Raw genomic sequence first — 25747 nt, 5'->3', positions numbered from 1 at the left:
GACACACAACTGCGCTGAAGGACCAGAACAAGAAGGACACACAACTGCGCTGTGGTGGTGAAAAACTTTAATTTGCAAAAAGAGTTTGAGGGTCAAAAAACCCTGCTACATGGTCGGTATCCTTAGTCCGGGACACCGCACGACGAGGCCCCGTCTCGAGCCCGCTTTACTAGAGCCCTTTGAGACTCCAGTGTGGAGCAGTTGAGGAGGGCAGTCTCCCATGCCTCTCGGGTGGGGGGCGGGGGAAGGGGGATGGTGAAAATTCTGAGTACATGCCCACACCATTAGAAAGATATCGCAGATCTATCCACAGTGCGGGCAGCGCCCATCTGTGTTCGGATCGAAGTGTTTTGCTATGGCAGGACAGAGAAGAGTTCCTGTCTGCAGGCGCCGCAGAGTTCGCTCCTCTGCCTTACTCAGCAACTTGGCAGGTACTGGGTAGAGACGGTGGCTGTCGCAATAATGAATTAGGATTTCGCGGAACAGCAGAAGCGGTTTATGAGCTTCTGAGCCAGGAGAGCTAGGATGAGGAGCCCGGTGTGTCAGCGCTCGGGCGGCCGCATCAGCGGCTTCATTGTCTCGTAGACCCTGGTGGCCAGGAGCCCAGATCACTTTTGTGCGAGTTGGATCGGCGGGAGCGCGTCTTAGAATTTGGGAGGCAAGACGGGATATTTCGCCTGCAAGATAATGTTCACAGGCCCGGCGAGAGCCTGTGATAACTGTTCTCGATTTTGGATCGGCGGCAGCGAGAGCTATTGCGACTTCCTCCGCTCGTGTTGAATTTGGGGCCCGAAAAGATAGGCCATCGACATTCATTCCCCGGTGGACTACGGCAGCCGTGAAGAATCCCGTGGGCGACGGCCCTGTGATGTCCACGTAGTAGACGCCCTCTTTATATCCATACTGCCTCTCAAGCGTGCGAACCCGCGCTTGTCGTCTGCCTTCATGTGAAGCCATGTCCATGTTACGCGGGAGCGGAGCGACCCAGAGCATGTGGCTCCACGGCACCGCGATGTTCTCCGTCCCCTCTGGTATGCATGTGTGTTGGATGTGTAAGCGGTTTAGCAGGCGGCGCCCAGGAACCGTCTGCGATAGCCGCGTATATTGATTCACGAGGTGGGCCTCCCACAACTCCTGATAGGAGTTTACCACTCCCAACGCCTTCAGTTTGGCGTTGGAGGTAGCCACCGGGAGGTCCAATGCTCGCTTTGTTGCCTTCCTGATGATGGCGTCAATGCGCTCGTCTTGTTTGGTGGTGCGTAGGTACGGCACGGCGTAGAGGATCCGGCTGGTCACAAAGGCATGGGTGAGCCGTAGCGCGTCCCTGCCCCGCAGACCACCCCGCTTGTTGGAAACACGGTCGATCATGCGCCCTACTTGTTCACCTATGCTCTTGAGTTTTGCTATAGTAGAGTCCGGCTTAAGTTCGCTATTGATGAACAGACCCAGGATCCGGAGCTCTGCCACTTCTTTGATGGGACCGCCCGACAGAGATATGTGTAGAGACGTGTTGTCCTTGTGGTTTGTCCTGACGTGTAGAAGCTCTGATTTGGCGGGAGCACTTTGGAGACCACAGTCGGCAGCATATGCATCGACTATGGAGGCGGCCTGCTGAAGGCGGTCCTCCATCTCCCTAAGGCTCCCCTCGGTGGTCCAGATTGTAATATCGTCTGCGTAGAGTGCGTGTTTTATGCCCTCCACCTGAGCCAGTCAGCCGGGCAGGTGCATCATGGCGATGTTGAAAAGGAGCGGTGATAACACCGCCCCCTGTGGTGTACCTCGTGTACCCATAGAGTACGGGCCGTATTCCTCGTCCTCGATCCGGAGGAGTGCCTGACGCGCAGAGAGGAAGCCTCTGACATAGGCGAAGGCCTTCGCCCCGCAGTTAGTGGTGTTAAGTTAGAGAGTATGGTGCCATGTTTAACATTGTCAAACGCCCCCTTAAGATCGAGGGCGAGAATGGCCTTGTCGTTTTGTTGCATGGCTGTGGGTCGTATTATGTCCCTGTGTAGTTGGAGTAGAACATCCTGTGCAGACATGTGCAGGCGGAACCCGAACATAGTGTCTGCAAAGAGGCCCTTACCCTCCATGTATGGAGAGAGGCGATCCCGAACCATCGTCTCCATGAGTTTTCCCACACACGAGGTCAATGAGATGGGTCTCAAGTTGTCCGTAGTCACGGCTTTACCTACTTTGGGGATGAACGTTACAAGCGATGTTTTCCATTCGAGTGGGAGTGGACACCCATCCCAGATCTGATTTATGTATTGTAGCAAGTGGAGGTATGCAGAGTCGGAGAGGTTCGCGAACAGTTTCTTTGTTATGCGATCCTGACCCGGTGCCCCACCTCGACGCATTTTAGCCAGGGCCGCCTTAAGGTCATGCAACTCAAAAAGGGCGTCTAAATCCTTTTGGCTTGCCGGAATACGTGTACTCGGGCCCAACCGGGTCATTTGTGCGGCAGAGATACCTGTCGCACAAAGTGTCCGCAAGTTGCGCCGTCGTACCTTGGTACCCGTGCAGAGCCCGCCGGAGCTGTTTTTGCGTCTCCCCTTTCGTTTGAGAAGGGTCGATGAGGCTGCGTAAGAGACGCCAAGTCCCCTTCGATTTCATCTGACGCGCTGCCGAGTTGCAGCGTTCTGTCCAATTGGTGTCTGTGAGCTGGGCGGCATATGCCGCAGCCTGCTCTGTAAGTTGTGCAAGGTGAGCTCTAAGCTTGCGATTCGTCTTGTGTATCTTCCATCGTTTTGTATAAGCTCCGGCGCGCCTCCCACAGATGCAGGAGGTGATTGCGTCTCCAACCAGTTATGGAGGGCGGCAAAATGAAAGATGTAATGAAATTAGTCACAATAATTGCAGAATACTCTCATATATATGCAGTTATCGGCAAATGCAGACGTATGCGATTGTGCAGTGCGTCCTTACTGCTACTACTTCAGATGGGTAATGCAGCTTAGTTTTTTTAAGTAGATTTTTATTTTTAAACCGTGAGAGATACGTCGGTGCTGTGTAGGGGGATTTCAAAGGATGGTTTACATTGTGCAAGCAATAAACCTGATTTAATACGCGATTAATTAACTAACCTTAACGAATCAACTTTTTACTTTTGATTTTAAGGGGCAATATTAGGTTACCAAATTAAAGGCCATCACCGTGGAATGGTGAGCCCAGTTTCTAATTTTCTTTAATCTGTAAAGCGGTTAGAAATATCGGACTGCATATTTTACGCATTTCAAAGCTCACTCAGTTGGAATCGAAAATGTATAAAACTGTGTCGCTCACATTTTTATGCATCAACCACGGACGCTGTTTGTGTATTTTGTGATGTAGAAAAAGTTGCTTTGAATTCGACGACGGTTCGACGCGCAGTGGCGCGTTTATGAATACGCGAAGCGGAAAAGGCAATTCTCACCGAGCTTGCAAGTGCGTATATTGATGTTCAGTATTTGGAAAGACATTAGCGATTAAGAAAATTTAAAAGCTATGGTCAACTTTTTTTCTTGACGGCCTTCAGTTTCGCGATATAATCTTACGCCCTAAAGTCAAAAATATAAAAGATGATTAGTTAACTTTAATTAATCACTTTTCTAAATATTGAGCTCTTTTATATACATAATGCCCGTCTTGCAGTATTGTCCATCTTCACTGATGACACCGGATATCTCTTGCAGTTTTTAAAATAAAAATCTAAATGTCATCCAATATATTATTACGGGGATGTTACGGTGGTAAGTCTGTATTGGCGGCGGCTCTGAGATGGCCAGCACTCAGCTCAGAACCGAGGGTCCAGCTACCAACTGTCAACGTCGTCGTCTTTCAGCGCACCGCCACTTCTTCGTTCATGATTTGTCCACTTGTAACACTATCCCCCTCGGCTGAAGGCAACGTCCCGGTGCGTGTCAGGCGTGCGATGTCGAAGGTGGGTGATAGGGCTTGAGGCGAGCTACATGAACGACTTCGGACTTCAGTGGAGCGGACGTCGACTTCGGGTACAGCGGCGTGATTTCATACGTTACGTCGGTCACTGCCCGTAATACAGGATAAGGACCTGTGTAGCGCGGCAGAAGTTTTTCACATAACCCCACACGACGGGATGGGAGCCACAGCAAGACGAGAGATCCGGCAGGGTAGCGCACATCACGGCGCAGGCCATCGTAGCGGTGTTTTTGAGCCTCTTGGGAGGCGGAGAGCTTGTGACGAGCAACCTGGCGGGCGGCGTCTGCTCGGGCGATAGCGTCACGCGCATATGTAGTGACAGGGCCAGCTGTGGGCAGCAGAGTGTCGAACGGCAGTAAGGGGTCTCGGCCAAAGAGAAGATAGAAGGGCGAGTAACCAGCGGTATCATGGCGCGAAGAGTTGTAGGCGAAGGTGACAAAAGGCAAGCTTATGTCCCAGTCCCGGTGGTCGTCGGATACATACATGGCGAGCATGTCTGTCAGCGTGCGGTTGAGACGCTCCGTAAGGCCGTTCGTCTGAGGACGATAAGCAGTGGTTAACTTGTGACGAACGGAGCACGAACGAAGGATTTCGTCAACAACTCGGGAAAGGAAGCAGCGGCCACGGTCGGTAAGGAGTTGACGGGGAGCGCCATGGTGTAATATGACGTCGTGCAGAAGGAAGTCAGCGACGTCAGTGGCGCAGCTGGTTGGAATGGCGCGAGTGATCACGTACCGCGTGGCATAATCGGTGGCGACGGCAATCCACTTGTTCCCCGAGGAGGACTCCGGGAAGGGCCCAAGTAAATCTAGCCCAACACGAGAAAACGGGTCGGTCGGGATGGGGATCGGCTGCAGGTGTCCAGACGCCAGGACAGCGGGCTTCTTTCGGCGCTGACAGACGTCGCAAGCGGCCACGTAGCGTTGGACGGAGCGGTACAGACCAGGCCAGAAGAAACGCCGGCGCACGCGGTCGTACGTACGGGAGACACCAAGATGAAGTAAGACATGATGTTGGGCTAGTCGGTTCATGGTTAGAGCGAAACAAAACTGCGCGAAGAAGACGGGACAAAAGAAAGGCACGAATACACACACACAAAGCGCAGACTTCCAACTGACTTTATTTTGTAAAAGCAGGGTGCTTATAAAGGCAATCACAGCAAACTAGGAGACAAGCAGAAGCAACGTGCGAACGGCAATGACAAAGTCAACAATACCACGTGTGATTACGACGCATGAAAAGTTCGAATGTGACCATCTAAGAAATTGATTTCTTGACATGAAAGAGATAAAGAAGGGGCGCTAACACACTTATCACCCCTTTTAGAAATGAAAAAAGCCTCGATAATTTCTCTTTCGGTTTTAGTTTTGGCTTTCGAAAGGAACTTTGTTTTTTCCAGGTAAGGAGAACAGGTTTTCATGTCGCAGATCTTACAGTGCAAGGGTAGATTGCTGCCAGTGCCACTGCTAAGGGATCGCCTGTGTTCTAAAGCGCGCTCATTAAAACAACGGCCAGTCTGGCCTATGTAGGAACGACCGCATGACAAAGGTATCTCGTAAACAACTTCGGAAACACATTTTGTAAACTTGTTCCGGTGGTTCTTCTTGCAAGTGGTGGGTTGCTTTCTTGTTCCAGCCAGTAGAGGGCACACTTTTTTCAGCTTGCAAGGAGCCGAAAAAACAACGCGTATGCCATGCCTTTCTGCTACCTTCTTGATGTTATGGGAAAGGCAATGAAAATACGGCATGACAAATGGTGGCTTGGAATCCGAGCATCCTTTATCTTTTTCTTGTGAAGATTTTAGCCTTTGAAGCAGGCTTTCGCAGGTGCCAAGAAGTAGATGACGGGGATAGCCAGCGGAAAGAAGGCGCTCAACTTGACAGTGAAAACTGGATGACATGGTGTGGGTACAGGATTTCTGCAGGGCAGAGAGGCAGGCAGACATGATGATGCCACGTTTGACTAGCTTACAATGAGCGCTTTTATAGGCTCATTCTCTTCTGGCTGGAACAAGAAAGCAACCCACCACTTGCAAGAAGAACCACCGGAACAAGTTTACAAAATGTGTTTCCGAAGTTGTTTACGAGATACCTTTGTCATGCGGTCGTTCCTACATAGGCCAGACTGGCCGTTGTTTTAATGAGCGCGCTTTAGAACACAGGCGATCCCTTAGCAGTGGCACTGGCAGCAATCTACCCTTGCACTGTAAGAGCTGCGACATGAAAACCTGTTCTCCTTACCTGGAAAAAACAAAGTTCCTTTCGAAAGCCAAAACTAAAACCGAAAGAGAAATTATCGAGGCCTTTTTCATTTCTAAAAGGGGTGATAAGTGTGTTAGCGCCCCTTCTTTATCTCTTTCATGTCAAGAAATCAATTTCTTAGATGGTCACATTCGAACTTTTCATGCGTCGTAATCACACGTGGTATTGTTGACTTTGTCATTGCCGTTCGCCCGTTGCTTCTGCTTGTCTCCTAGTTTGCTGTGATTGCCTTTATAAGCACCCTGCTTTTACAAAATAAAGTCAGTTGGAAGTCTGCGCTTTGTGTGTGTGTATTCGTGCCTTTCTTTCGTCCCGTCTTCTTCGCGCTGTTTTGTTTCGCTCTAACCAAGATGACCAGCCGTAGGTGCGTCATGCAGTTGTTCGAGGATAGTGGACCGTAGGTGGCGGGGAACAACGAGCAAGTGCTCAGCGCCATCAGGTCGCATGTTGCGCCGGTACAGCGTGTTCCCGTCCAGCAAAAACCGGGCCAGAGAAGTGTCGCGTCGGTCGGTGCTGACGCGGTCGATGAGAGAGGTGAGGGCGGGATCCAAGCGCTGTTCGTCGGCAATGTGGGAGAGGTCGGAGATGGAGAGGACACAGGCATCCGACTCACAGTCTGTAGAAGGAGGATCGACGGGATAGCGTGACAGGCAGTCTGCATCTTGATGGAGGCGACCGGACTTGTGAACCACGGAAAAGGTGTATTCTTGCAATCGCAATGCCCACCGGCCAAGACGGCCAGTAGGGTCCTTGAGAGAGGAGAGCCAACACCGCACCTCCGCAACCCCGACACCGCAGACACCGCAACCCCGCACCTCCGCCAAAAGATGTTACGGGGATGTTACGGTGGTAAGTCTGTATTCGCGGCGGCTCTGAGATGGCCAGCACTCAGCTCAGAACCGAGGGCCCAGCTACCAACTGTCAACGTCGTCGTCGTTCAGCGCACCGCCACTTCTTCGTTCATGATTTGTCCACTTGTAACACTATCTATAAGTATTGCTTTAAATTGAAAAACCACTTGATTTTGTGCTGCTCTCAAGCTCCTGAAAATAATGTTACATACCTCTCCCCAAAGCAGCAGAATTACCACAAAGAAATTCCGTAGGAACGTTTACTGGGGTCCATTTAATGCTCTTGTGTTTCTATAGCTCTGAATGCTTCGTATCTTCGATGCTTTTCCTTCTGGTTCCTAATTTCGGTGAATTTAGTGTCCACGGCCAGCAACAGCAGTTTTTCGGAGAGCTCCCGCCCCTTCTTGGTCACCAGGGCCCTTGTGTAGGCTTCCTGGTAGATAATTAAGAGTGATCAGGATATAAATCTGCGCAGAACTTGTGCACATGACCACAGTAGCATAAGTCTGAGAATTATGCACAGAGTCCAGACACCCTACTCTATAATGCATTCTCGGATATTAAAAACTTAATTTCATGGTTTATTTTCCGGGCTAAATTATAGTTTCCACGCAGAACCGCGAACGGAAACAGGTATGCGCCAGTGGTTTTTGAAACACGTTCATTCCCACTACCGACCCGAATATAAAACGCGTGCCAGATATTAATTCCACAGCTCCTGCTTAGCTGTAGAACGCAAGGCTTGTGGTAAATGTAATGGGGTCATTGTAGCTTTATTAGATACGCAGAACGCCGCAATGCTTATCCCGTATTAAAACAGAATTGGCACTATTTACGACAATGAAAAAGGTTCCGTTTCTGATACGTGCATATGTCAGAATTGAAATTGAAATTGAAATTTATTCCACAACAAAAAGATGCTGCGAGGAGGACAGGAGAAAAGCTGTGCTTGAAAAGCCCTGACCCCCCAACACACGGGGTAGGACAGAAGCGTGCGGCAAGAGAACACGGTCGGATATGGCAACATCGTTGAAAAAGTTGGTATAAAATAGGCAAGAAGAACTAGAAAATCATATTACGACATTATACAAACAATAAACGCAGTTCTTTTGGTGATATATCTGATATGTCAATGTTAGCATCCTTTATCATGTGATTCAGAAGTGTAGGCAATTTAAATTTTATCGTTTGATTTCCATAATTGGTTCTATATTTTGGAACATACCACACCTCAAGATGACGCGCTTTACAAGCAGAGATGTTTTTCTCTAGCCTTGCTAGGCTAGTGATGGCATCATTATTTTTTATTAAACTGAGTTTATATAAGCGGCATAGTCTGTGACCGTCCATCGATGAAACTTGTATAATGTGGTACTTCTTAAACAGGCCTGCTGTGTGGAAGCGAAATGGAACTTTACAGGCGAGGTGAAAAGCCCTTTTTTGCAAGACAGTAAGTTTGCTAATGTTTCCAGCTGTTGTTGTTGCCCATACAGAAAACGCATAACTTAATAAAGAGGAAAATAAAGAGTTATGTATGAGCATGTTAACAGGTATAGGAAAATTGTAGCAGTAACGGCGCATAATGCCAGCTGTCCTAGATAGCTTACCAACCATATAGTTTACATGATCATCCCATGTCATGTTTTCTGAGAAATACACGCCCAGTGATTTAAACCACTTTGCTACTTCAATTTCAGTGTTATTTTAAAAAAAATAGAAGGTTGCTGGACATGTGTGTTTCGGGGTGAATTAAAATAGCCTTCGTTTTATTAATGTTTAGCTTTAGGCAATTAATTTAAGCCCAGGCTTAATCTCGGACAACTTTCTATTTGCTCGAATAGATCAACACACGATTTGCGTGAAAAGAATAAACTTGTGTCGTCAGCATAGATTATGTAATGTGCCGTTGCGTCAACGTGAACTATCGGGTTAATATAAAGTATGAAAAGAAATGGTCCCAGGATACTTCCCTGCGGGACACCTGTTTTTAATGACTTTATTGTGGAGTGTTTTTCTTCAATGACGACAAATTGAGTACGGTATTGTAAGTAAGACGTAATTAATTGATGAGAAATGCCTCTTATGCCATAGTGATCCAGTTTTTGAAGGAGAATTTCATGATTAATGAGATCAAAGGCTTTAGCAAAAATCCAGTAAAGCCCAAGTACCATATTTTTACATTCCAAGTTTTCGAGAATGAACTCCTTTTGGGCCAGCAGTGCGAGTTTCGTAGACCGGTTACTGTGGAAGCCAAACTGAGCACATGTTATTAAGTTGTAGCATTCAGTAAAAGAGGTCAGGAGTTTCAGAGTTATTTTCTCTAGACCTTTGGAGAATACAGGTAAAACGGATATGGGGCGGTAGTTTGACCATGGAAGACAGTTGGGATAGTTGGTGTGAATTCGTTAGTTAGTTTGACATGTCATTTTTATTTCCCTTTTGAAACAGAACTGTCACTTTCGCTAGCTGCATTTTTTTAGGAAAGCATCCTTTGGACAAACACATAAAATGTGGGTAAGACAAGGTGCTAATACATCAATAGCAAATTTTACAGGTTTCACTTGAATATCGTCCGCGTCAGCAGCTCTACTATTGCTTACTGTTAAAAATGTCGCTACAAGCTCACTATTTGAGACTGACTCTAGAAATATAGTTGGATTACTTCGGTCCTTCATATATCTTAAATCAGGGTTTCTGTTGGTAGCATCACTGACTGATAAAAAGAAGCCATTAAATGCGTCAGCTAACTTAGTGCCTTGAAGTTCTATCCAATCTTTTACGATTGTGGTTACCGCTTCTGAATCATTACTAAATACAGTGCTTAGTGCCTGCCAAACGTTGTTTGTGCGTCCTTCGAAGAGGTTAGAGAAATATTGCTTTTTTGCATTACGAAGGTGTTTTGTGACTGAATTCCTGTACTTCTTGAACACAACTGGTCCCGTTTTTTAAGAAGCTTAAGACACTCTTTATCCACCCAAGGCTTCCTACTTTTCTTACAAATTTTAAACGTCTTGATAGGAAAACACGCAAGGTATGCCTTAGAAAACTTGTTCATAAATATCTCAAACGCTAAGTTAGGAACGCTCACTGAGACACATCGTTCCAGTTTTCTCTGCTTAAGCAGTCTCTAAAAGCGGAGAGCGTATCAAGAGTAATGCGTCTGTATGAAAATTCTGAGCGCATTCGTGTAGGCGTGTTAATGACTTTACTGAAAAACATAAATGTAGGCAAGTGGTCGCTGATATCGTAAATAAAAGTACAAGCTCTTACAGGGGAATATTGGTGACAAACAGATCTAAAAGTGTGGTTGATTTTGCAGTTATTCGCGTAGGAGACGTTATAAAGTTTTGACAGTAGTGAGAGCTTAATAATGATTCTAGTCCTAATTTAACCCTCCTATTCTGTAACATGTCAATGTTCAGATCACCACCTAGGATTAATGTATATTTTCTTTCGCTGGCAAATTCTAAGAAAGAGCCTAAAAAAGACAAGAACAGACGAACGTCATTTGAAGGGGGGCGATAACAAACACAAAATCTAGAAGTACCACATCAAATGGCAAGATTTGCATTGCTACACCACCACCCCTTTTGCCTGTGCGGTTCATGTAATAAGATTTGTAGGTCGGAGGTGTAAACACATCCTCTTCCGAGGCAAACCATGTTTCTGAAAACATCATGACATGAAAGCGTATTTGCGCTTCGCCGAAAAATAGTCAAGTGCATCCTGCTTATTTCTATCAGATCTCAAGTTAAAATGAACGCAACTAAGACACTTCTGAAAACTAGTATCACAAAAGTATTCAAGGTTTACAACGTCTACCTGCGCAGCCGAAGAATCGAGCATGATCGGAGCAAAAGCAAATAGATAAAAGGACGGCTTTTTTCAGATAGAGCCATGTCACAGCTTATCAAGGTCAGCCACGCAACGAATGACAACGGCGCTATCGCCTTCTCTTTTCCTCACTAGAATCTTGCCATTGCAGTGCCATGAAAATTCGTAGTCGTTGTCCTCTGCCCATTCCTTAGCACGACGGAGCAGCTCTCTGTTTTGGTGTGTCATGTTTTCAGTGATGGAGACTCCAGATGAACCATTTCTGAAGGCTTTACGCTTTTCCAGCCATTTATCTCGGATTGACTGCTGGGCAAACCGAGCAAGAATTCCAGGCGTTTTGTTTGGCTTGAAAGGAAGGCTGTGAATAGCGCCAATGTCATTCGCCGTTAGCTCTGGCAGGTTAACAGTCTTAGCCACAGCATTCGACTTACACATCAAGTCCTCATTTGGCGTAGCTTGGATGCCGTGAACTTCTATATTTAATTTCCTGCTACCAGATTCCAAATCATTGACAGTCGCTTTCAGTTGGTGAATGTACATACCGCCTATAATTTTTCTACACGTTTGTTCAAGTTGCTAATGCCTTTCTCTTGTTTAACTTGTCGATTCAGGATATCGTCGTACTTCTGGGACAATAACTCGATGAAGTCCTTAATTTCCCCAACTTGAGCAGGCAATCATGCGAGAGCATCAAGCCTTCGAGTTATGTCTGCCAGGCAAACAGTTAGCTCAGAGTCCATGTTCCCATTGTCCCCACCTTTGGCTTCAGAGGGACGGCATGCCACGCATCGCCATGCCCTGCGGCCGCTCTCTCCTTTGGCCTTAAATGTTGACTCCGACCAGCCAGAACAACTGCCGATATGATAGGAGGACTCACATTCGTTCCACATCAGGAATTGGCCGTAACCTGGCAGGGACTCATTGCAGGACTGGCAGGTGTCTGCCATGACTCGTGGACCAGAAGCTCGAGGTATCACCATCATCATCATCATCAACCTTACTACACCCACTGCAGGGCAAAGGCCTCTCCCATGTCTCTCCAATTAACCCTGTCCTTTGTCAGTTGCCGCCACAGTATCCCCGCAAACTTCTTAATCTCATCCGCCCACCTAACTTTCTGCCGTCCCCTGCTACGTTTGCTTTCTCTTGGAATCCACTCCGTTACCCTTAAGGACCAGCCTTCGCATTACATGCCCTGCCCAAGCCCATTTCTTCCTCTTGATTTCAACTAAGATGTCATTAACCCGAGTTTGTTCCCTCACCCACTCCGCCCTCTTCCGATCTCTTAACGTTACACCTATCATTTTCCTTTCCATAGCTCGCTGCGTTGTTCTTAACTTAAGGTGAACCCTCTTTGTTAGCCTCCACGTTTCTGCCCCATAGGTGAGTGCCGGTAAGATACAGCTGTTGTATACTTTTCTCTTATCACACAGGTATCACACAGTACAGCAAAGATATATAGAGCACATACCACTGAGCAAAGCACGGAACACGGTGGCAACAGCGGTAGCGGTAACGCAGTAACGCATGTCAGCTTGTTGTGTGCGTCTCGTTACTTAGAAAATGCATCACCAACTAGCCCCGCAGCGTGTTTAATCAGCGAAGTCAGTCCTTCATGTTTTTGCGTTGCACAATTTATGTCATACGCTTGAAATACCGCTGGCAGGAACGCAACTCGGTGGCAGTAAGAAATCCGTTACTGAAACGTAGATTACTCTCCAACTGCACTTTGTCCAACTTACAAATAAATCATGCATTATAATACCATTTAGCTCTATTTGTAGCTCTATCAACGGAAACCGCCGACAGCATCGAGAAAGGTAAACAACAAATGAATACGTGAAAAACAGTAAATGATCGTTCATGCTTACCTGAAATATTGATGACTACAGCTTCAAAGAAACCTTGGTCCTTCCAGTGGCTCATCATCACATCAGGTCATTTTAACGACGTCAGATGTGTCTTCTTCCTCAAAACGCACAAGTGTGTACTGTACAGGCGCGGACAAAATAAACGGAGCACGCAACTGTCCTCGAATATTTTTCAGGCGTCACCCAATTGAAATTTCCAGCAGTGGTGCGCGCATGCTGGTAGCGGAGGTGGATGGCCTTTCTTGTAGACAAACAACGCTTCTTCATTACCAATGCAGAAAGCGTGATTGCACTTCGAACGCAATAGCATGCTCCGTTTGCTTAAGGCCGCGCCTGTACCATGATTTCCAGGTGAAAACAACGGGATGCAAGAACGGGTATAACAGAAAAATTCCCGCCCGTCAGGTAGGTGTAGAGCACACTGCAGAGCGCGGCTTCTAGCACTGTGCAGCGGAGGAGTCAAGGAAGGCGCCACCAATGCCTTTCTTGACACCGCCACCAGCAACTGCTGCTCCTTGCGCCAACCACTCAAAATGAGCCGTGCACTAACATCGCTGTGCTTGCCATGTTGGAAAGGGCACGGTAAAAGAAAAAAAAATGAAGAAGGAAACCGCAAAAACAAGAAATAAAAAAGGTCTCTGCCGGCGACAACACGAGGATCTCAAGTGAACTCAAGAACAGGTGGTGATGCACAACAGCTTCCCAGGGGGGCGTTGCAGGCGCCAGTGAAATAAAGGCCCCTTCACTGTACATTGAAAAGAGCCCTCTCCGGCCCACTCCCCACAACTGACCGGGCCATAACCGGGCAGGCGGGTTACACTTCCCATTGAGTAGCTGCAGCGCACAGCGCGCTTTCTCTTGAAAAAAAGGCCAGTTCTGCACATGCTTTGCACATGTTGGCCTGCTTACAAATCTGCCCATCGCGGGCCACCTGCTTCAACGCTGACGAGCTTCAGAGGATTAGGAAAATATCCTCCTCGCAGTGCAGCGGAATAAAGAAAAAAAACTGCGAGGAGAAGACTAGGAAGAGAGCTAGCTTCGCTACTACCTTCCTGCCCTTCCGGCCCCCCGGCGGCGTTATGAGTTATATTCAATGTCTGGTTCAATCGACATGATTACGAACTGTGTACAGTGATCGGGGGCGCCAAACCTCTCCCTGGTGTGACGCCCAGGTGTATCCCATGATGTTTCTTCGATTTATCTTGACTAGAATAAAGCAAAACTATTTTCAGCTTTGTAAACGAGACGAGCAGCAGGGAAGAAAAGACCGTTTATTCCATCACGCAGCTGTATTTAAGGGCGCGTGCGATAAGCGGTCTGCGCAGGATACATGCGCAGTTGTCCGTTTTACAGGCATGACATTTTGCTCTGTCACATCTTCCCTTCTTTGGAAAGAAAAAAAAAGCAGAAACAGAACGAAAACATGGAAGGAGAAAAAAAAGAAAGGAGAATTATGAACTTCTGCAAACCAGGCTTGCTTTGCTATGTTTTACGTTCTGGTAGTGGATAACGCTGCGGTTCTCGGCGTATGCATTCACTTCTTCGTAGAGCGCCATGATCTATGTCCATAGGCGGACTACTTGAAGAGACATGCTCTGGAGGCTCTGCTGGGGATGCAGGGGCATGCGCCACGCTTCTGTGGCCCTCAGATGCTCTCTCGTGCGGCGTAACTGCTGTCCGCTGTCTGTAGCCACGACGTAGGATCGCGTCAGTCCTGCTGGACCGATCACTGTGGCGGGAGCCCGTGTTCTGCTGTGTGTGTCGTACACAGACACCCGGTTTCCACTGAGAAGGTCTGTTAGATTGCGTGTTGTTCTGTTGTAGTAGCAACGCTGTTTGTGTCTTATTTCTTGTAGTCTCTGTCGAACGGCGTCGGTGGGGATAGTCTTCGGCTCCAGGTGACAGTTGAGGACCGGAAGTAGTGTTCTGGTGTGACGTCTCATTAGCCTTTGAGCTGGAGATTGCAGATGTTCGTCCCTCGGAGTGTTCCTCCATTCCAACAACGCACTGTAAAATTCAAGGGAGGTAAACGGCATTTGTTGAGCAGTTTTTTAGCTTCTTGAACGGCGCGTTCTGCCAACCCGTTGCCCCGAGGGTAGTATGGGCTAGATGTGATGTGGTTGATGTTGAACAGACTCGTAAAAGATTGGAAGTTTCCACTGCTGAAAGGAGGGCCATTATCAGTACACAACTTGGCTGGGATGCCATGCGTCGCGAACACTTCCGCACTTGCATCAATTACAGCAGCAGCGGATGTCCGATTAAGCTTGCGAATCTCGAAGAAAAACGAGTAAGCGTCTACAAGTATGAGGTACTCATTGCCTTCGTGGTGGAAAAGGTCGGCACCGACAATTTGCCATGGCAAATTTGGTAACTCATGGCTAAGCATGGGTAGTTTTGCATTTCTCTTTTTGTACTTGTCACAAATGGTGCATGACTTCGCTACAACAGCAATGTCCGCGTTCATTTTTCGCCAGCACATTACCTGTCTGGCTCTCGCCTTCATTTTATCTTCGCCACAATGTGCAGTGTGCAGCAGGCCAAGAACTTCTCTGCGCATGGCTGGAGGAATGACAAGCTTGTTGCTTCTGAGAAGCAGCCCATCCTGGACGTGCAGCTCGTCGCGGTAGCTCCAGTAGGCATTTAAGGCATCCGGATGTTCTTGCTTGCGTTGTGGCCACTCTGTGCTTGCATAACGGCTGAGCTCGGTCATGAGGGCGTCGTTATTGGTCCCATGCTTGACGTTCAGGAGCTGTTGATCTGAAATAGGTAGCGTAGAAACAACGTTGACCTGAAATTGCTCGGTTTCGTCCACCAGCTCCGTTTTACACGGAAAGAGCGACAGGGCGTCGGCCAAAGCGAGTTCTTTTCCCGGTGTGTAGATCACCCTGATTGGGAATTTTTGAAGCACCAGCCTTATGCGTTGAAGGCGGAGAGGGCAGTCGCAAAGCGGCTTCTTGAAAATTGATTCAAGTGGCCTGTGGTCGGATTCTACTGTCACCTCTGGTTGCCCGAGTATGTAGTCCCTTAACTTCATACAGCCATGAACAATTACTAGTGCCTCTTTTTCAGTTTGTGCGTACCGCTGCTGCGCGTCAGTTAAGGAGCGGGACGAATAGGCTATGGGATGGTTCCCTTGTAAAATCACGGCACCAACACCGTACTGGCTCGCGTCCACCGACAACTTTACAGGATGGGTTTCAAAGCGCGACAAGACGGAGACGAAAGGAAATAACACACAAGACAAGCGCTTTCATGAATGTAATCATGAATGCTTACCAACTTTCCGAACTTTCTGCCCTCCTTCAACTTTACAGGCTTTGATTGGTCAAAGTATGCCAGGACTGGCGCTGTGACAAGGCAATCTCTCAACCTTTGGAAACTGCTTTCCTGTACTTCTGTCCACGTCCATGCGACGTCTTTTTTCAGTAGCTCTCGAAGAGGCGCGGATGTAACGGACAGATTCGGGACGAACCGCGATATGAAGTTAATCATACCAAGAAATACTTGCAGCTGCTTACGGTTCTCTGGTGCCGGCACTTGCATGATGTCTTGCACTCCGTCAGAGTCCAAGGAAAGTCCTTCTGCGGTGAGGATGTGGCCCATGTAGCGTACTCTGGACTGCAAAAATTGGCACTTTTTCTTATTAAGCTTTAGGTTGTGTTGTCTGCAGCGTTCAAACACAGCGGCGAGGTTCCTGTCGTGTTCCTTCCTTGAGGTCCCCCAGACCAGTATATCATCCATCACGACAGCTACGCCTACCAACCCTCCAACAATCTCGTGCATTGCGCGTTGCAAAACCTCTGGTGCCGATGTGATGCCGAATGGCATCCGCAGAAACCTGTACTTTCCGAAGGGAGTGCTCATGGTGCAAACACGCGAACTTTCTTCATCAAGGGTTATTTGCCAAAACCCTGACGCCGCATATGCGCACCTTTCCATTTTTCTGCACTACAACCATATAACTGGACCAAGGGCACCGCTCTGTCACTTTTGCAATGACACCGTCGTGTTCCATCTCATCTAGTTTTGCTTTCACGGGCTCTTGCAGGGCAACAGCAATTCTTCTTGCTGGTTTTACGGTGGCTCGTTCTTCGGGCTTCAGCTGCAGGCGATAGGTGATACCCTTAAGTTGTCCTAGGCCTTGAAAGACGTCTTCAAATTCTTTTGCGAAGTCCCGAGAGTATTCTGCGTCGACCGCATTTATGCGTTGTATCAGGCCCAATCGCTCAGCAGCATCTCCGCTCATCGTAACTGGCACATTTTGAAGAACAACGAAGAATGTTGCTTCTGTACTTTGCGTCTTGTTAGAGATGGGAAGGTTTATCTTCGCGATAGCCTTTTTTTTTGTGTGGCTAAAAAACGTACGTAATGTAGCCGAGCAATTTTGCGCTGGCGCTGTTGCTAGGTTTGAAGGTTTGAAGGTTTATTTCCGCAACTAGGTGTTGCGAGGACAGCCGGGGAAAAAGCTGTATAGACAGCTTGAGAGGTCCTGGCTTCCTCTTACAGTGCAGCATTGACGGTGGCGGAGTACGACATCAAACAAAATGTAAGTAAAGTATGTTCGGAACAGAGAATGAGACATGTACGTTCAATACGTAGTACATTGTGCTTGTAAAAGAAAAAAGAACTATATTAGGTCAAAGAGACTATATAAAGGCAAACACAGGGAGGAGAAAATAAAGGACAGCAGAACTGACAGGTGCACTCAAAATGGTAATAGCAAGAAAAAAAAAAGAACTACACGAATATTTGGGGCAATTCTTTCAGAGAAATATTGGAGACATCAAGATTCTTGTGGCAGTACAACTGGTTCAGAAGTGTCGGTAAGGTATGCTGCAACATTTGTTTGCCATAGTTTGTACGGCATTTCTTAACATTCCAAGGCTCTGCTGCGCGGGTATCATACACAGTTCTGCTTTGCTCTAACCTAGCAAGTGTAAGTAAGAAGTCATCATTTTTCATTATGGCGAGTTTATATTTATAGCACAGCCTATAGTTATACGTGGATTTCATTGGAATAACGTTGTGTCGGTGGAAAAGGCTCGCAGTGTGGAAGAAATACGGCACTTTACATGCAATGCGTATAATGCGTTTTTGTAAGACAGTGAGTTTGTTAATATTTTCAGCTGTTGTTGTTGCCCACACCATACATCCGTAGCTGGCTATGGAAGAGAACAAAGAGTGATAAAGTAACATGTTGACTGACGTAGGAAAATTAAAGCAATGGCGGCGCATGATACCAACTGTTCTGGAAAGTTTCTGAACGACGTAATTAATATGGTCATTCCACGACATATCTGCTGCAAAGTAAACGCCCAGAGTTTTCACAGACTGCACAAATTCTATTCTGGTATTGTTTAATTCAATTAGAGGAAGTTCAAAGTGTTTGTGACGTGGGTGGAACATGACGGCTGCAGTTTTACTAACGTTAATTCTTAAGTGATTATCAGCAGTCCAAGTATTTATTTCTTTTAAGGTTTTATTAGCTCGATTTGCGAGATCAGCCGTTGAAGTACCCGAAAAAAACAGACTAGTGTCATCTGCATAAATTATGTACTTAGCAGTGCTATCGATGCGAACAATATCATTAATATAAAGAACAAAAAGAAACGGACCCAAAATGCTCCCTTGCGGAACGCCAGAAACTACCGCTTTCAACTGGGAGCATTCACCGGCAATACTAATAAACTGAGATCTATGTCGCAAGTATGAGGAAATCAGCATATGGGCTATGCCTCTAATACCGTAGTGGTCTAATTTTTTAAGCAGCACAGAGTGATTAACAAGGTCAAACGCCTTTGAAAAATCTAAAAATAAACCAAGTACCATGTTTTTGGATTCAAAATGTTTTAGTATGAATTCTTTCTGAGCAAGGAGAGCTAACTCAGTCGATCTATTTTTACGAAACCCATATTGAGCGGTAGTGATAATGTTACATCTTTCAGTGAAGGAGGATAGCCGTTTAAGAATAACTTTTTCGAGGCCTTTGGAAAACACAGGTAAGATTGATATCGGGCGATAGTTTCCCATTTCATTTTTGTTTCCTTTTTTATACACTACTGTGACTTTTGCCCTTTGCATAAGACGCGGAAAAACACCGGAAACTAAGGATAGGTTGAAGATATGGGCGAGGGAAGGTGCAAGAATGTCGATAGTAAATTTTATGGGCTGTATCTGAAAACCTGACGCATCTGTAGCTTTACTATTATTAAGCGCTAAAAATTCTGTAATTACTTCATTTACTGTAACCGGTGTTAAAAATATTGTTTCACTATTTCTGACACTCATATAGGAAAGATTTACGTCGCCGCTTGATGTGTCAGCAAAGGAAAGAAAGTAGTCATTAAAGGCATCTGCTAGATCAGAACCTTTTAATTCAATGCCTTCATGATTAATTTTTGTGGTCAGTTCGGAAGAATTACTGAAGATAGATTTTAAAACCTTCCAAACTTTTTCAGATTGTCTACCAGTTGAATTAAATCGGTTATAAATATATTGCTTTTTAGCGACGCGAAGTTGCTTTGTAACGAAGTTCCTAAATTTTTTGAATGTTTTCAGTGCTTCAGGACATCTACTTTGTAAAAACACTCTGTAAAGTTTATCGCGTTTTCTTATCAACTGCAACATGTCTTTGTCCACCCATGGTTTCTTACTTTCCTTTGACTGGGAGAATTTCTTAAGTGGAAAGGAAGCATTATAAATGTCAGTAACAATCTCTAAAAATTTTTCGTATGCTTCATCAGGGTCGCTTTCCTCAAAAACATGTTCCCAGTTAACAATAGATAAGCGTTCCTTGAACTCGCATAACGTGTGATGATTTAAAACTCGATAAAATGACATTTGGTCGGGTTGTCGTTGAGAAATCGGAGCAAGATCGACAGATATGAATATTGGTATGTGATCACTCAGAGCATAAGCAATGGTGCCTGACTTCAAGCTTTCTGTTTTGGAGTTTGTTATGAAAAGATCTAAAAGTGTTTCTGATTCTGTCGTAATCCGTGTAGGTGACATGATGACATTTTCACAGGAGTGGACGTTAAGTAAAGTATTGAACTCGATTGTTGTGTTATTGTTGGCCAGCATGTCAATGTTAAAATCGCCAGCTAAAATTAACTGATATTGGTTCATGTTAACAAATTCTAGGAATGAATCAAGAAATAAAAAGAGCTCAGCAGAACTGCTACCCGGTGGACGATAGCAGACACAAAATATCCTTGTGCCAGACTTGACTGCCAGGACTTCGTAATGGGGCGTAATACAACAAAATTCAGGCACCATTTCTGATTCCATAATATTCGAAACTAACATTGAAACACCACCTCCCCTTCTTATGGATCGGTTCATATAGAAACATTTGTACGTCGGAATCACATAGACGTCACCTTCACAAGTAAACCACGTTTCAGAAAACATAACATTGAAACGAGTTTTCACTTCACTGAAAAAACAGTCAAGTTCTTCTTGCTTATTTCGACCAGATCTGAGATTAACATGAATACAAGAGCAACAATGAGGATTATCAGGCTTAATGAAACTATTGAGGTCAGAAAGATTAACTAGATCAGTAGAAAGAGCCATTGGAAAAAGAGTGCCGCATATTGCCGCACATTACTGGCTTTACAACTGGTCCAAATCTGCTGGACAATGAACGACAATCGCAGGATCGCGTTGTTTCCTTCTAACGAACACTTTCCCATTCCGGTGCCAAGCGTACTGGTAATCATTTTCACCTGCCCATGCCTTTGCTAAGCGCAACAGCTCACGGCTTTGGCGCGTCATGTTTTCGCTGACTGATACATCCGAGTGAGCATCTCTTAAAGCTGTACGCTTCTGAAACCACATGTCACGAGTTGAGAGCTTTGAAAACCGCACAATGATCCCGGGCACCTTTCCTGGCTTTGAAGGAAGTCTGTGCACAACATCGACGTCATTCAATGTAAGCTCTGGCAAATCCACAGATTTTGCTACGTTATTTACCTTTTCCATCAGATTCTCATCATTTGTCACCGGTATGCCGTGCACCTCAAGGTTCAGCTTTCTGTTTCGCCACTCAAGGTCGTTCACAGTCATTTTCAACGACTCAACATCATCAGCGTCGACTCTGGTCTCAAGTGCACTAACACGTTTCTTTAAGGTACAGATCTCTTTCTCATGTTTTACCTGTTGTTCAAGTATATCATTGTATTTTTTTGACATTAGTTCAGTGGACTTCTTCACTTCATCGACTTGGTCAGGCAGGCCAGCAAGAGCATCAAGTTTTTGACATATGCCGGCTAAACAGCTAGCAAGGTCAGGTTGCGTACTGGGTGTGTCAGAGCTTCCTGCGTTTGTTTTGCGACATTCTGGACATCGCCACGCTTTGCGACCTTTCTCGCCTTTTCCCTTATATGTTGACGCAGAGACACCAGAGCAATTGCCAAGATGGTAGCTGTACTCACATTCGGCGCACTTGATGGCGAGTCCGTCATTTGGCAGACATTCTTCGCAGGAAGGGCATGTCCCCGGCATGTTAGCCTTGGTATAGCTTGTGCAACATACAGGTTTAAATTCGGAAAATCTTTCTCCTAACACTACAACTGAGAGCACGGTAGAAAAGAAAGGCAGCAACGAGCAACAAGGCAGCAGCGAGCAACACGGCAGCAGCAGCGGTGGTGAAAGAAAAAATGGCAAGTAGAAAAGTAGGTTTTTTACCAACCTGTAAGGCGAAAACAAATCAGATAAGGGGGCGTCCGATCACCACCGTCGCTGCTGCTCGTGTGACCCGTTTACAGCTCGGCCGGTAGAAGCGCGATGGCGCAAAAGTCTGTGACGTCACACTTAGTGCTGTCTTGAGTCGAGTGCAGCAGGGTTCGTCGTTGAAATCTGCAGATGTAAGTAATTCACGGAAGCTGAGCGTCGGAAGGCACACTGGAATGTCCGCCTTCAGGTCAGAACAAGGCAGCGCACTTGCGAAAGATCGTTTCTGGCATGAAACAACAGTTAGCTCCGGTGTCTATCTTACATTTCACTGCTACACCGGCAACATTTACCGTTGCTGACCAGTGCTCGTCGCTGGCTACTGCATGAACTTCCAACGTTGGAAGAAAATATTCTTCGTCCTCGGCGATTTCTACTTGCCGTATGCGCCGTCCTTCTGGCGGCGCTTTCGAGCGGGATGTGCGGCACACACTCGCAAAATGATTTCGGCCGTTACATTTGTTGCAAAGCCTTCCTAATGCGGGACATCTTCCGGTTTTGTGCTGTTGTAAGCCACATCTTGAACATCAGGTCGTCTTTGCTTTTACCGCGTCTATGCTTCTTTCTGGCGCAGAAGATGGGACGGCTGCGGCTTGGATCTGCGCGAACTGCTGTTTACACTGTTCCTTAGCACGACAGATTTCTACTGTTTTGGTATAGGATGGATTTTCCGAGATGAGTCTTTGCTGCAATTCCTTGTCTCTCATACCGAGGATTATTCGGCTGCGTAGAAGCCTGTCCTCAAGTTCTCCAAGTTCCCACGGCTTCGCGAGAGTCCCGAGCTCTGTGAGCCAATCGTTGAATGACTCGCCAACCCGCTGATTCCTGGAACCAAACCGGAACTCGTTGAACGTGAGGTTTGTGGCCGGTTTGTAATACTCTTCAAACTTCAGAATTAAAGACTTCAAATCCTTTTTATGCTCCTCTTTTTCAAACTTGAAGGTACGGAATGTACGCCTTGCCTCTTCGTCAATAGCCATCAATAAAGTAGCGGCCTGAACATCTTTGGGTTGTTCGTTCAGCTTCGTCGCAGTTGCAAAAAGTTCGAACTCACATTTCCAGACAGTCCAGTTGTAGAAAACGTCGCCTGTAGCGCCTGTAGCGTAGGGAAGAAAAGACCGTTTATTCCATCACGCAGCTGTATTTAAGGACGCGTGCGATAAGCGGTCTGCGCAGGATACATGCGCAGTTGTCAGTTTTACAGGCATGACATTTTGCTCTGTCAAAAGCTTTATTTTTTATTTTTTTAAAGAACGAAACAGCGCAACTAAAATGAAGGACCAAGAAAAAGAGAGACACGAACACGCGCTGACTTACAACTGACTGTTTTAATCGGAAAACCACATATAAATAATGTCTAATCGCTGCGTCACAGCCTCACGTCGTCATCGCAAACTACTAACATAAAAAGAACGGAAAACCATTGGCGAAAAATAAGCACCTACAGGCTCCCACGCTTTTCTAACAGATATATCTCGCGCTTAGAGAAGGCCATCGGAGTGCTGCTCACACATGAGTCAACTTCTGTGCAGATATGATACGCTTCTGCTACTTCCCGTACTAGTTGCTCTTTATTGCGATACAGCACAACAGTGTTGTCAAAGTGCGGAGTGCATAGGCAGGATTTGCAATGTGCAGCCAGTTTTGACGACCCGGAGCCACGCAAAGAATTAGCGTGTTCCAAAAGGCGTTCGTTGAGGCACCTGCCTGTTTGACCCACGTAAAAATGGCCACACGAGAACGGAATCCTGCAGACGACTCCAACTCTGCACTGCACAAACTGAGTGGCATGACGGACTCCGCACCCTTCTTTGGCGTTGCCGTTTTCTTTCCTGCGTTTCACTGACGCCGGAACCTTCCTCAGCTTATTAGGCGCTGAAAACAGGACCTTGCCCCCAAACTTCGCCGCTATATTCTTCCATCTGTGAGACAGCCGATGCACATATGGATCTTACTTCCAGTGTCATTTTCATCTACTTTTTCTTTCTTTGTTTTCATTTTCAAGAGTAGCCTGTTGCACGTTGACACTAGCACCTCTTCCGGAAAACCTGCTGCTCTGCAACGAGACCATTGTGTGTCAAAGCTTCAACCAACTTCATGCAAGCATGACTTCTTAATTGCCGCTCCAAGGCACGCCATGGCGATCTCGTTCTTGACCAGCTTGGAATGATTTGAATCAAAATCAAGAAGTGGCTTTTGCGTTCTTGGTGCGTAATGCCAACATACATGGTTCCTTTGAAACTTGAAGTTCAAATCCAAAAACTGCAGGCGGTCTTCAGACGGCATTTCATAAGTAAACCTTAGTTCAGGCGCCGTGCTTGAAAATACCTTCATGATGTCATTGACCACCTCAGGGCTTGCTTCCGTTGGTAGTGCCACAAGATAGTCATCCACATATCTAAGGATGCTAGAGGTGCAATCCTTCAGTTCTTTCTCCAGTGCCTTGTCCACTGCGCTTAAATATATACTGCTCAATACAGGTGCTACGCTTGAGCCGATGCATATGCCGGACTGCTGGACGTATGTGTCTCCTCCCCACGACACCAATGTACTCTGCAGATACACGCTCAATAGCTCCAAGAATGAATCAACTGATATTCCGCATTCCATCACAAAACGACTCTCGTCGTTGTCTTCTCTGACGCATTCCTTGACATGTTTCATGAGAGTCGGATGTGGCAGCGAGTAATAAAGATCTTCTATGTCGATGCTGAACGCGGATACAACGCCCAAATCTGCATTTGATACCGTTTTGATAACCTTTTTTGCACCACCGAATTTTCCACCAGGAACGGGCCCTTTATGTTCAAAGAAGATAGGTGCTTTTTCAGGAAACCTGACACCAAGTATTGCCATGTCCCTTGTTCATTCACTATTGCTCTGAATGGTGCATCCACAGTACATCCGCAGTACTTTCACACAGTCACAGAGCGCTGTTTGTAAACAGGTATGCGCGTTCCGTTCACTGCTTGCAGGTACGAAATTGCAGCGGAAGCACGCTCTGATTTTGTGGCTGGGAGAACGCTCACCTGGGCCCCGGTGTCAATAAGGAATTTCTGTCCGGTGGTTCTGTCGTAGACGTGGAAAAGGCGACACTCTTCTTGGCACAGACCGCTCGTCGCCGCTAGTGGTCGGCCGGCCGGTTTTCCGTCCAGCTGCAAGGCAGGAGGCAGTGGCAGGCGTTGGCGCCGAAGCGATGATGGTAATAGCAGATGCGTGGGCCTGCGGATGGACTTCGCTCACTCTGTCCGCGCTGTCGAGGCGTTGAGGAGCGGTGACGTTGGCGTCCACGGCGTAGAGGCGGCTCTGAGTGTCTAGTTGCCGAAATCAGTTTTTCGAGCTGCTTACAAAGGCGGTCAACTTCGGAAGGCGTAGCGGTGGTGGATGCAAGATGCGACGGCTGAGGAGTGGTGACGGGGACGGCCAACGGCGACGACTGTGTGGGCGTGCTGACGGCAGCGACGGTCAAGTGTGGGGTGGCCACTTCCATCACCTTGTCGGCTAGCGCGGCGAGTGATGTTAAGTCCATGGTTGTGGCTGTGGCAAGCACCATTTGGACGTTGGATGGCAGGCGCTGCAGAAAAAGTTCACGTAGCACAGCATTGTCCTTGGCCTGCGCACTGCTACCGAGAAGCTGCGTCATCCGCCGCAAGAGCTGACTTGGTCGCCGGTCACCGAGCTCCTCGGAGGAGAGTAGCTGCTGTATTTTCGTCCTTTCGGACGCGGCCGTTCGTTGCAGTAGGGCTGCCTTGAGGTCATCATATGGATGTGCCGGAGGATTGGTGCTGAAAGAGGTGAGGATGTCGGACACCTCCTCTGCAGCTGTTGAGGGCAGTGCGCCGACCACGTGGTGAAATTTCTGCTTCTGTGATGAAATTCTCGAAAGCTGGAATTGAGATTCCACTTGCAGGAACCACACGGCTGGGTTGCGTTCCCAGTACGGTGGGAGACGCACTGTGACTGCAGAGACGGCTTCGCCGGGCACATCTGGCGTTGTCTGGTTGAGGTTGGGCGTAAGTGGCTGATTTTGTTCCATTTCAGCTGCGTGCGTTGACGTCCTGTCTTCAGCGTGGTGAAAAGCTTGGCTCTACGTTTCTTAGGTTCGTCGAAAACCGGGTCACCAATTGTAGGGCGTAAGCTGCTCGGAGATCCTCAGCGAAGACAAGACGTCTGTTCTGTTCAACCGTTTATTCTCTGAGTAACGGAGCTGCGGCAGGGAGCGCGGGAGGCGCGCCCCGCCGCTGCGAGAGGGATT

At 47.0% G+C, this 25747-nt stretch overlaps 2 protein-coding genes across 2 annotated transcripts in view; one reads left to right on the top strand and one right to left on the bottom strand.

The window, feature by feature from the left end:
* LOC149326610 (lipase member M-like) overlaps positions 1 to 15400 on the top strand; it is a 261176-nt gene extending 245776 nt beyond the window's left edge. Inside the window, exons 5-6 of the mRNA XM_089564634.1 lie at positions 14610 to 14671; positions 15283 to 15400. Of these exons, the coding sequence (XP_089420760.1) occupies positions 14610 to 14671; positions 15283 to 15400 (180 nt within the window). The remainder of the gene's footprint in view (positions 1 to 14609; positions 14672 to 15282) is intronic.
* A 9156-nt stretch (positions 15401 to 24556) lies between these two features.
* LOC149326609 (uncharacterized) lies at positions 24557 to 25528 on the bottom strand. The gene has a single exon (XM_089564633.1). The coding sequence runs from the start codon at positions 25526 to 25528 to the stop codon at positions 24617 to 24619; it is 912 nt and encodes a 303-aa protein (XP_089420759.1). The 3' UTR covers positions 24557 to 24616.
* Positions 25529 to 25747: the final 219 nt, after the last annotated feature.

This window comes from Amblyomma mixtum, chromosome 10 (assembly GCF_055824585.1).
Source record: "Amblyomma mixtum isolate Tamu chromosome 10, ASM5582458v1, whole genome shotgun sequence".
NCBI classification, from domain to species: domain Eukaryota; kingdom Metazoa; phylum Arthropoda; class Arachnida; order Ixodida; family Ixodidae; genus Amblyomma; species Amblyomma mixtum.
The sequence above is the reverse complement of the archived record's forward strand: the minus strand, read 5'-3'. Positions and strand labels throughout refer to the sequence as shown.